Source organism: Parambassis ranga, chromosome 6 (assembly GCF_900634625.1).
Source record: "Parambassis ranga chromosome 6, fParRan2.1, whole genome shotgun sequence".
Taxonomy (NCBI): Eukaryota; Metazoa; Chordata; class Actinopteri; family Ambassidae; genus Parambassis; species Parambassis ranga.
The window spans coordinates 6,134,011-6,146,462 of record NC_041027.1 but is presented as its reverse complement, the minus strand read 5'-3'; the positions used below and the strand labels follow the sequence as shown (position 1 = coordinate 6,146,462).

General features: G+C 45.0%; 1 protein-coding gene across 3 annotated transcripts in view; it reads left to right on the top strand.

Annotated features, from left to right (window-relative positions):
• Positions 1–8,638, top strand: part of dusp8a (dual specificity phosphatase 8a) — a 37,272-nt gene extending 28,634 nt beyond the window's left edge. For all 3 annotated transcript variants that reach the window (XM_028407786.1, XM_028407787.1, XM_028407788.1), the window contains 4 exons: positions 3,822–3,988; positions 4,134–4,293; positions 4,552–4,675; positions 5,041–8,638. In XM_028407786.1, the coding sequence (XP_028263587.1) occupies positions 3,822–3,988; positions 4,134–4,293; positions 4,552–4,675; positions 5,041–6,277 (1,688 nt within the window). In that variant the 3' untranslated portion in view covers positions 6,278–8,638. The remainder of the gene's footprint in view (positions 1–3,821; positions 3,989–4,133; positions 4,294–4,551; positions 4,676–5,040) is intronic.
• Positions 8,639–12,452: the final 3,814 nt, after the last annotated feature.

Genomic DNA, 12,452 nt, shown 5'->3' with positions numbered 1-12,452 from the left:
ACCGTTAATGCACATGCACAGTTCATCTGTACACAGCAAGATTTTGCTGTTTGAGGTGTTAAATGCATTACCTCAGAGAAAGCAAGCAAAACTATATCACACATTTACCATCAGTGGATGGAAATAGATAAGTATGTGTCAAAGGTACAAATTTGCTTTAACACATCTCTGCGAAAAATAGACTTATGAATGCATGTTGTTACATTATGGAAGGGTTTATAGTTCTATATTGCAGTAACACTCTGCTGAAAGGGCAGCTGATCAAAGTGACATATTCCCGCTATCTGTCCAGTAAGATAGAAGAACAATAAACAGTTTAACCATCAGCCAAGATGACACATTAATCATATAGTCATTCCGGTCTGTCATAAAGCTGACACCATGCATGAAAAGCAATGACCTCATCCTACTAGCTCATCCATGTTCTGTCACATTTCTGACTGAGACTCACTAAACACACACACACATTCTCTCTCAGTGTTTCTTCACAGCCTTTGTGGGGCAGAGTGGGACATGTGTGCAATGATGTCATGTTGGGAGGGTGCGGGATGTGGGGGGTCACATTGAGATGCTAATGTCCCCTCATAGTGAAGGGGACAGCTGGAGGGGCACAGAGGATGGCGTCATGTCTCCCCTGATATGAACTACAGAGGAGAGTGATGAAGGGGGTGTGGGGTAGTCATTCAGGCAGATCAATGCCCCCGGGCTGTAGAAGACTGTGTGTGTGTGTGTGTGTGTGTGTGTGTATGCATGTGCGTGTGTGTTTGTTCCCTCTCCATTAACAGACGAGTTAAAGAGGGCAACTGAAAGCAACACAGAAGGAAAAAGGAGGGGTGAGGGGGTGGTGAGCTTGTATTGACAAGGCAGTCAATTGTACCCAATTGTACCAACAGCAGTGATGTAACAGCAGAGCTCCCATTAACTGTAACTGCCAGGCAGGTGTTTTGTGCATCTCCGCTCAATAAATCCAGGATTCCACCTCTATTCATCATTTAGCTTTCTGTAGAGGTACCCCTCCAAAACCTAGCCAGGCTTTTCCTATCCAACAGCCTGCACATTCAAACAGAAATGTGGATGAAGGAAATGACTGACTACCAATGAACAAAGAAGCCCCAAGTGCTTAGCTCTGACAGTCCAAGAGAGGAAAATAAGCAGTTGCATAAATGATGAAGTGGGCAGAGAAAACGGAAAAAGGAAGTCACTGCTGGCTAGCATTGCCGATGGCGACACAGTGCCCTTCTTTCCCGGATATGTGTTTTCCTTTTGCTTGAACTTAATCTTTTTTTTTTTCAGCGTGTGCTCAGAACTGGGTTAGTCACATCCTGTCCGAGTACATTTTATGATCTCAGTGTATAACTGAAAATGACGTTTTACTCTAACAGACAACAATTATGTCCACTGTAGATTTGTTCTGTTGCCGCCCTTAAAGTTGCTGCACTCAAGGTGAACTCATCTCCCATTTGACTTCCTGATGTCATCTTCATGGACAGCTGGGCTGGTGTGTGTGTGTGTGTTTGTGTGTGTGTGTGTGTGTGTCATAGGGTATTTTCGGTGACCTCAGTGTGAGTGTACTTTGTGTGTTTATGTGTGTGTATTGTGTGCTCAAAATGGAATGAACGAATGTGTCATCATTTTCATGTGGAGAATGTGAGGCCATGTCTCTTTTGGTGCTAGCTGATGATCAGAGCCAACTGTCATTAACATCGCAGCCTCTTGTCAGGTGACAAGGTGACAATAACACACTGTCTCACTCTCCTCTGTGACTAACGTCCATTAGTGGCGACCGTGTAAAGCTTCAACCACGAGGAAGGTGCTTGTAATTGCATTGACGTAATGTCACTGCAGACAGGCACACTTAGTTCTGGTCTCTTATCTCTGTCTTCAGTCTCCTGTCATGCCAGTAACCCCTTACTCACCCTCCCACTATATGTCTGCTCTTTAGTGTTTGTTTAACACCAAATGAGCTCAGCTCTACAGTAGTCATGGCTGTAATTAATAATCCACAAGATCAAAGTGTGAATATTTTTAGAAGAGTGTTTTCATTCATGTGTTAACTTCCCCCTTTGTATGCACACACACTTTCACCTCACACACACATTCTCTGTCTCTACTGTGGAACATCCTGTCATCTGTCCTTCTAACAACTCTCTAACAATGTACGCACATAGAAAGGGAAATGGCTGCTGTATGACGTGAGACTTTTCCTGTTGATTTAACTGTCTCCAGGAACTTCCTCACACAGATACAGTATATAAGATATGTAGTTACCATTTGTTTGTGAGTGTGCTTGTATTCTCCAACACCAGCAGCCTGGGAACAGAGAAACTAGAAAGAAACCCTTGAAAGAACCCTTCCTCCGCCTGTTTTATCAATCAGTGACGCCATCGCCCTGCCCATAGGATCACTAGAGAGGGGCTCTGGTGGAAACTGTACAGTGCCAGCACAGTTAAAAGCCAAGTGTGAACTACAGATGTCTGTTTAGTCTGTGCTTATAGAGGCCGCAAAGGTTAGATCACTGTGTTGTGCTTGAATGAAAGCACTTCCTTTGCATTAAGCTTTTCCTCCTGTATCTTGTAGGTTATCTGATCACTCTTTCATCCATCTATCCCTCTCCCCACTCAGCACTGAAGTCATCACTCCGCCGGCTGCCATTAATAGCTAGAAACACACAGGCCTTCTTCACTTTGCTCTTAAAGGGACAGTGCTCCAAGAATAGCACTGGGTCATGGGCATGCACCCAGGCAATAGTGAAATGGCTGTTATCCTCAACCTCTTTTGCAACTTTTTTAACTGTTTAACCTAGATCTCATATCTGTTGAGTACACAGTAGATGCTGCTGACACTGTGTGTGTCTGTGTGTGTGTTGGCCAGTCTTTGCTACATGAGTAGTGTAGCTGGGTGTGTGTTACAGCGGAAGGCAATGTCCTGCCTGCACCGTGCTGTGTGTGCTACTTTAGAACAGTGATGTCATGTCTCACTCACTCTCACTCTGTGACAGTGCATGTGTTGTGTATGTGTGTTTATGTGTGCGCGCACTACGTCCCAGAGTGGGTCAGGCACGGCTGAACCTAGATTAGGTTCTAATCTCCTTTCTGGGGCTCAGGGCTTCCTTGAAGCACTCCCTTCTTTCTCCATACACTCCTTAGTGAGGTCATTACCCACTTTTCAACACACACACACTTCAACCCCACCTTCTCTCATTGTCCTCCCACCCTATGGTTATACAACCCTGATACTGCAGAGTAATGATGAGGTGGGTATTTGCATTGGAGACAGTGCGGGTGAATTTTAAGCATATGATTACTGCAAGATTATCTGATTAGCTTGTTAATATATATGTAAGTGTGTGTGTATGTATGCGTGCATATGCCGATTCACCTAAGTGTGTGTGCAGTGCAGTTGTCGGAGGGATGTTACTGGGCCTCTGTCCTGGCCCTGCACCTGTGGCCTCTCTCATTCCCCCAGCCTGACGCAATGCACTGCTACAGGACATGAGCTCATGCAGGAAACAGAGCCACACACACACGCACACACACATATGCCAAAAGTGGAGCCGCCTGCCTCTTAAAGGGCCAGACACACATTCCTAGCCGCCCAACAGTTAACCTCACTCATACCCAAAAGCACAGAGAGCCTCTTTTTTGCTTGTAAGTGGGACCCAGACATTGTAGGCCACATTCACCTCTTACATTCTGTCTGCGCTGCTAATGGTGCTGTAATGTTCTTGATGAGTTTATGGGACTCCGCAGAGCTGTGTCATTGTGTTGAAAACCATTTGAGTTCCTAACCGGTTCTCTCTTTCTGTTCTTCTTTCCCTGCAGGAGGTTTTGCAGCTTTTTCCTCCTGTTTCCCTGGCCTGTGTGAAGGGAAGCCTGCCACTGCTCTGCCAATGAGCTTGTCCCAGCCCTGCTTGCCTGTGGCTAACGTAGGGCCTACTCGCATCCTGCCACACCTCTATCTGGGATCACAGAAAGATGTCCTCAACAAGGTATCATTTCTTTTTGTATCTTTTCACTGATTTTATCACCATCTCATCCTCTTACTTAGCAACAAATGGCTCAATACAGAACTTGACCAAATGTCTGTATGACAAGTTCTGAGTAAGACAACAACATTATTTCTTGTGTCCGCAGGATCTGATGGCTCAGAATGGGATCACCTATGTGTTGAACGCCAGCAACACCTGCCCCAAACCAGATTTTATCAGTGAGAGCCATTTCATGCGCATCCCAGTAAACGACAACTACTGTGAGAAACTGCTTCCCTGGCTGGACAAAACAAATGAATTCATAGGTAAGAGACAAGCTATGTTAGCCACTGATAAGGAAGAGAATTCATCTCAAGTTATGTGGTAAAGAATGCTATGATATTCAATACAACACATCCGCACATTGTCACAGTTAATAAGCATTCACGTGCAGCCAAGGTAACAATAGCATCAGGTGTAACACATCTCTGATTGTCTCCAGAGACTAAAGGGGATCTGTCAGAGATCAGCAGTGTTTATGTGTAATTGTATGTATTCATACTTGTTCATTTCCTTCCCAACAGACAAAGCTAAGGTGTCAAACTGCAGAGTCATTGTGCACTGCTTGGCTGGAATCTCACGTTCAGCAACCATCGCCATTGCATACATCATGAAGACAATGGGCTTGTCATCAGATGATGCCTACAGGTACGCTTGCTCCTCCCATCCGCCACCAGCTGAGCTAAAGTGTCAGTCCCAGTAAAAAAGGCAACTCACTGCTAAGAGAAATGCTAGACGACCCCCTCCTCCCTCAACTCGTGTGAAATGAAATTGTTAGATGGCTGCCAGGGAACACAGTTTGGACAAAAGGCTTTGCTTTGCCTTGTCAAGACAACACTGTGCATCAGTAAAACTGTTCACACCCTACACCTACAGTAGGTCATTTACGGTCATTCTGATCTTAAACAGTCTCTTAGTGTGCCTAATGAATACTTTACAGTAAAAGCATGACAATATTTACTTTAAAATGGTTATCCTGTGGCTAATTTTGTCAAACATTTTCCTCCTGACAGGTTTGTAAAGGACAGAAGACCGTCCATTTCCCCTAACTTTAACTTCCTGGGTCAGCTGCTGGAGTTTGAGAAGGGCCTAAGATTACTCCAAGCTTTAACATCTGATGAAAAGATCTCAGAAAACAACACAAAGCAAAGCTCTGAGGTTAATGGGCTCAGCACAGGTTTCGAGATGAATGGCCACCATAGCAGCTATGACTCCTCTGTGGCAGAGCCACAAATCCCGCCAGAACCCAAGCTGCCATCACCTACATCCCTCCAGCAGGGCTTCAACGGCCTGCACCTCTCTGCAGAGAGGATAATGGACACTAACCGGCTCAAACGCTCCTTTTCTTTGGACATTAAGTCTGTCTACTCCCCTAACAGTCCCCACTGTCCCAGCCTGGCCCCTACACACTCTGAAGACGTCCCTAAGCTGTGCAAGCTTGACAGCCCAGGAACAGGCACCTCTAATGGTGTCTGCTCTCAGTCTCCCGTCCTAGACAGCCCCAGCTCCTCTGAGTCACCGTTCCCCTCTCCAGGCAGTGGGGGCAGCATAGGAGGTTTGGGGCTCGGTGGAATTGAAGGTGTCCATCGGTCTGGTTCTTCCTCATCCAGACACAGGAGAAAAACCAAACACGGCAATTCTCCGGTCCACTGTCAACCAAACCAACCTCCACAATCCCTCAGCTTGTCACTGGACCACAAGAGCCCAAGCCTGGATGAAAACCTAAAGGGCTCCCTGCTCCTCTCGCTACCCTCCCTACCCACTGTGGGATCTGGGGCCATGTGGACCAAACACAGAGACACTGTACAAGCTACCACGCCCGTCACTCCAGTCACACCAACCACAGATGCTCCCTGGCACTTTGGGGCAGAGGAAGGTAGTGAGGGAGGGATGGAGCTGGGAGGAGGAGGTGGAGGGGGAGACGAATCATCGGTGAGGTTTGGGAGCAGTTCGGCAGATGTGGCATTTGGGTGCAGTGAAGGTGTGCGATTACGAGACAAATCCCAGAGTAAGAAAGCATCACCACCCCAGACACAGAGAGATCACCGGGACCCCATGTCATCATCAACACTGACCACATCTACCAGCGCAAACAACAGTGGACCTGTGTCAGAGAAGCAGTTCAAGAGGCGCAGCTGTCAGATGGAGTTCGAGGAGGGCATCTCCGAGACGAGGTCCAGAGAAGAACTGGGAAAAATCGGGAAGCAGTCAAGCTTCTCTGGGAGCATGGAGATCATCGAGGTATCCTGACAGCTAATGGACGTGATCCAAGGTGGCCCTTGGGGGCAGAAATAGACCTTGTTAGAAGAAGACAAAGGCGAATGAGGTGGAGCTGATGCTCCCCTCACAGACAGTGTTAAAAGACTATGAGGGATGGACAGATACAACTACAAAAGTTAATGTGAAAAGGTTAGCAAGCGAAACAGCATTCACAGCTGGACAGACAGAGCCTCCAATGTGGTGCTTGGTAGACCATACCTACCCTGAACTCTAAAACACATTTAAAGAGAAATCTGGTGGAAGGGGAGGCAAATGGGGCAACTGTAGGTACTGAAACTCCTTTATGATCATAAGCTCTGTCCCAGATGAAAAGAAATATTCCAGGGCAAATGTCATGTTGCATCCTTAAAATGTAGAATCCCCTTATTTTGACAGTTCAGACACAAACTGCTTGCCTGTGGTCAAATGTAGTGTGCTTCAGTGGGTGTATAGCTTGTGATTTGAACTATGCCCTATGTTTTTTTCCTAAAAGCTTAACCCAACGTCAGAAAGCCTCAGAACCTCGCACGGCTAAGCCTGCCCCCCCTCTCCTTCTACAGACAGTAAAGGACTCCTTAATAGCACCATCACCTCCTATTACCACAGCACAACACAGAGATCCAATGGACTTAATATAAAGGCGGTACTGCATCCAAACAATGAAGGATCCTCAGCATTTTGTTGATGAAAGACTTACAATGGGCCGTGTTTCCCCCTTTAAGCACAGTGTGACTTTAGCTCCCTTGTTTTCAGTGTTAACAGCCTGATGGGACTGAAGTTTCAGGATGCTGCCCTGCCCACTTCTCCCAGTCAGCACCTACGGTCACCACCAAGCATGCACCCAAAAGGCTGACTTCAGACAGACAAATACTATATATACAATATGAATATATATAGCAATTTAATGGACTTCTGTTTAGTTATAGTTTTAATTTATTGTATTGGTTCATTCTGGTAATGAGAAATAATATAATGTTTTGTGGATTTATTTCATTTTTCTTTTCATTGAATTGTTATTATTATTTGCTGTATGGTATTTATGAACACACACTCATACAAATACACACATTCACAAATTTAAGCAAGCAATATGTGCTGTTCCTTCTTTGGGGAGAGTGATGTATGACTTTGAAATGCACTTTTTTGCTTTCTGGTAACAAAGTCCAATAACCATTCACACCTTAGCAACATAAAACCCTGAAAGCCAAGCTTTGCCTCTGTTTTGTATTTTAGAGGGTGTCGTGGACATCCCACTGACATGAGATCTTTAAAAACAGGATCTCTGTTCAACTGCAGTGTGAATTCATGGATACACAATTCGAGGGCTCATGCATTTACTAAAAAGACTGTTTTGTTTGACTGTGTGCAGAGGAAGACAGAGTAGCTACACACATTCAATAATTACTTGTAGACGGTCAAACATTTTCTGCCAGTTTTCACGAGGGCTTGCATAACTGTACTATATGCAGACACACACTCCCAAGATTTAAAGACTCGCACTGAGCATCCTCTCCGAGCCAATTCATCAGTCATCATTATAGTGGATCCCACCAAAGCTGAAATCACACAGACACACACATACCCTATACTGTATGCACTTACACTTATATTCACAAAAACATCATAGGCCCTACACACGCCCTTTTGTTCATTCTCAGGGGATCTTTCAGTGAGCCAAGCCCCCCACAGGGTACACAGCTGCTGGTACATCAGCACAATGCATGTCCATAAAGCTCCCTCACTTTCTGTCTCTGTTTTTTCTTTTTCTCTTTTTTCTTGTTTTCCAAAGCTTTGAAAAAAAACAGCATAATAAATCAGAAGAAAACGAGGATCTTCATATCCTGAACTGAAAGAAATGAAACCTTTGCTCTCCTGGTGCGAGATGGTTATTTATTTATGATGTAAACTGTGTTTATTTTTCCTTTGACCCTTGATCAGCTTTATTCTCTGGCGATATCTGACCTTTGACCTTATGCTGCTGCAGCTACATTAAGTTCAGATTCCTATGTTCCCCCCCGAGGCTCAAGCAACCTCTACTGTCCTCACCCTCACTCCCTATATTTTTAAGAAATGTTGTTGGAATTATTTATGATATGTAAGAAGGATGATGCAGGCTGTCCTATTTGCTCAAATTGTTGTTATTAAACTATTATTATTATTATTATTATTATTATTATGTTGTGTAAATAGCATCTAAAAACACTGATGAAGTTAGATGAGTTTTTAAAAGAAAATCCTGATACCTTAGGCTGCTTGATGCAAAAATACCTCAGGTTCTATTGAAAGGCTTTTCCTTCCCCTGTTCATGTTTTGTGAAAATGAGACAAAAATACAGACATGACAAAATACAAACTTCTTTGTGGTTCTTCTTCTTCTTTTTCATCTGGTGTGCTTCTGTTTATATGTGTGTATGTGTGTGTGGGGGGGGGGGTCTGGGTGGTCCGCTCAGCGGGGCCTGGAAGGGAATTCCACCGAGCAGACCAACAACACATTACGACATTCAGAGTCCTGGAGTCTCGCTATTGATTTTGTGTTTAACAAATTCCACTCTGACCACACAACAACACGGCTTCATTGATTTTTTTTTTTCTCTCACTCACTCTTCAAGCAGTGCCAATGATGCCACTTACTGTGCTGGTGTGGTGGTTAATTATTTATTAGAGAACATGCATTAAAATGAACATAAAGTTTTAATCAGTTACAGGTAAAACATTCACAATAACTGCCGCAAAAGTAGCACTAGCTAAGCAGGAGAAGGTGGGTTAGCTTAGCATAATCCTTTAGTAGGAACTAGTGCAATAATACAAGTACAAAACGTGTAACAAAAGAAAGTGTAAGACATTTTGGAGGCTGGGAGGAGCCAGTCCAGTTATTTTGCCATGAATTAACATGCGTTTCTCCATACTTACTCTGCACACGCACAATGCACTTAAGTGTGAGATGAAGGACACTAAATGGACTCCGTCTTGGCTGTGGTCCGAGGAAGACCAGAGAAGCTGCAGCTGTTGCAGTAGGAACATGAGCTTCACAAATATTAGATTAGGTTAGCTGTGTTTTTTTGTTGATATGAAAAATTCACACAGTACAGAATAATGTACACAGTGCACTGCAAAGAAGAGTACTGATTAAATGTATTTCCAGATGCTAAGCTAAGTCAGTTTGGCTTCAAATTAGATATAAAATAATCATAAAAGCTTCATAACATTTTTTCATCAATAATCTGTGGAAAGTAGAATTAAGAACGGGCAAAGCACTTGGTGTGTAGATCCATGTGAGAACAGAGAGACCTGGTTGCCACGCCTGTAAAGAACGTCACCCTGTTGTTCCCGGTTTTTCTCCCAGGTTGACTCATTGTCTGTTATTATCCCTCTGCTTCCTCTTCCCTCTGTTAACACACACACACACAAAGGTTTCAGGTCTTTGCCCTCACCTCTTCCTTATCCGAGTGCGGGCACAGGAGTGGGAGGCCGGCTGGTCAGGGTGTGATGTTTGCCAATGATGTGATGTGTTTGAACAGTGCTTACCTACAGGGAATGACAGAATGAGATGAGGTATTGGTGTGTGTGTGTGTGTGTGTGCGTGGAAAAAACAGGCAAAGACAAAGAGAGGTATTTGCCCTCAGAGGATAGTGTACATCAGTGTTACAGAGAAACTGTCCAAATCTAGCAGGGGGCAAGTTCATCATGTCCTCTTGTGGGGGGGGGGGGGGGGGGGGGGGGTCGTATACAAAAGCAGTTTTGGTGTCATGATGTCACGGAGGAGTTTCACTATGCACTATCAGACAACATTTCTTCGCAAACAAAGCCTCCCCACTGGGTTTTGATGTAGCCCAAACAACCTGCGTGTTGCCTTTTTTGGTGAGTATTATGAGTCAATAGGAGTCAAACAAGAATAGTGGCATTACCAGCACCCCTGACAGAGTGCTTCTGCTTTTTTGTGTGTGTGCATGTGTTACGGCAATCCTGGGAATTCCCCCCTGACAAGACCACTACCACTATAACACACAAAGCAAATCCCACTCTCTCCAGGTGCCTTGATTATCACCTAGATCAGAACAGTTAATCCTTTCACAATAAGCTTCCTGTAAATACATATATATATGTGTGTGTATGTGTGTGTGTGTGTGTGTGTGTCAAGGTGCCCTCAGCTTGTATTATGGATCTGTATCTCGGGTAACCTGCCGTGTCTACAGTCTCTCTCCTCTGTTGTGCTGTAGTCTGCACTTCTATGCAGGCCTCCTATTGCCACTGCTCAGCAGCCTGAAATAACTGTATATATCTTAGTTATATAGTAGCTGTTGTTTTTTGTTTGTTTTTAGTGAGAATAGATGTATGGAAAAATCAGTCGGCAAGAAAGAATGCACGTATAGCAACATTACCGTAAAGTGGTGAAAGTGAACTAAATGCATGTGTGTGTTACATGTGTGTTAGTGTGCGTGTGAGTGTGTTTCCTCCCTCTCCCAGTGGCTGATGGGTACCAGACGTCCACTGAGGGGCTGCCTGGCGCCTGGTCTCAGGCCTTCTATATGGAAACAGTTAGGAACCGTTACGTCAGCAAGCTACGGCACTCTTTTCTCTGCTTTTCCACTCGCACACATCCACAGCAGAACTCACACACACGCAAACCTACACACACATTCTCACAGAACATGCCCACTTTCGCTCCTTGGCTTTCTTCTATGTGTGCTGCTTCTTTAATCTCAAACACACACTAATTACACACGTTCACTGCTCGAAAGTTGCGTCAGCACAGCATTCCCTACTTTTCCACGCGTCACTAAGGATGACTGACTCCAAACAGCATTTCTTGCCCTTTTTTTCCCATGGAAAACTCTTGTCCTTATATAACCCTGCAGTCTGGCAGCCTGCTCGTCCTACTATTCCTCTCTGTCTGACTCCCTCTCTCTAAACTCTCTCTCATCCCTATCCATGTCTCACGCAAGCGGATGAAAGGTCCTGGAAGTCCATACAGACTCTGGTAGTTCCCCTTCCCTCTATGCCAGGCCAACGTAAAGGAGAATCTTGGTATGAACACATGTGTTCAATATTCTCTTCCTGCAGCTGCCCTTGTGCAGCCATAAGCACATTCATTTCTACATGAATTACGCCTCACCGCAATGGAATGAGCTAAATAAACGAATGCAGGGAGATCATTAGTGCATTTTCTGAAGCAACAGGCATGTTTGTGTGTGTGAGGCCTGCGGTGAGGAGGAATCCCTGGCTGGCTCTGAGGCTCAGCAGGCCTCAGGTAATCCAGCTTAATGCATTTAGTGTTGTCATGGCCACCTGCAAAAGACAAGAGTGGGTGTCTAGACTAGCAAATCACTGGAAAACAAAGAAAAGCTGTGAGAGGGGCACACTGTGCAGTCTGCAGCGTCTGACGTGAACTAAAGTGCTCATAGAAATGGGTCATAAAAGCAATCATCTACTCAGTTCATTTTCATAAGATTAAATAAATCTGTTGAGTAGCTGGAGAGCGTCTGGATGATGGAGGCGTTCGATTTGTGCGCAGAGCAGCAGCAGAGAGCAGACACACACACACTCCAGTTCTGATTACTCAGGCAGGTGTTGTGTAACTGACTGCTGCCACCTACTGCTGGCCTCCAGTCAAAATCAGCATCTCCAGTTTGTCCCCTGACAGGAAGGTGAGAGACGATCAATACTTTTGTTCCAAGAGTGAAGGCGGCAGCAGATTGAATGTACATCAGCCTCGCTCAGTTATCAGGTTTCACTTAGCTTCTGTTTTCAGGGATAAAATGAGAATGAGAGAGAAAGTGTGTCTTCATTTCCCCCCCATACACCGTATGAACGGAAACCTCTCATCACTGTCAATGAGTGTGTGTGTGTGTGTGTGTGTGTGTGTGTGTGTTCAAAATGCTGACTAAAGCAGCTGCCGGTGCTGACATCTGTCTCTGTCTTTCTAATGGTGGAACAAACTGCAACTCTCTCTCTCTCTCTCTCTCTCTCTCTCTCTCTTTCACTGCATCAGCTCCATCAGCAATCTCTGCCCAGGTCCAAACCCCATCAGCATGTCAACACACACACACACACACAGATCCTGCTACTGAAGTCAGCAACACATAGCATGCAGAGGCCCATATCCCATATGTCAGCATCTGCACTCTGCCCCTTCAGAAAACCACATCCTGGACCACCGGAGAAGAAGT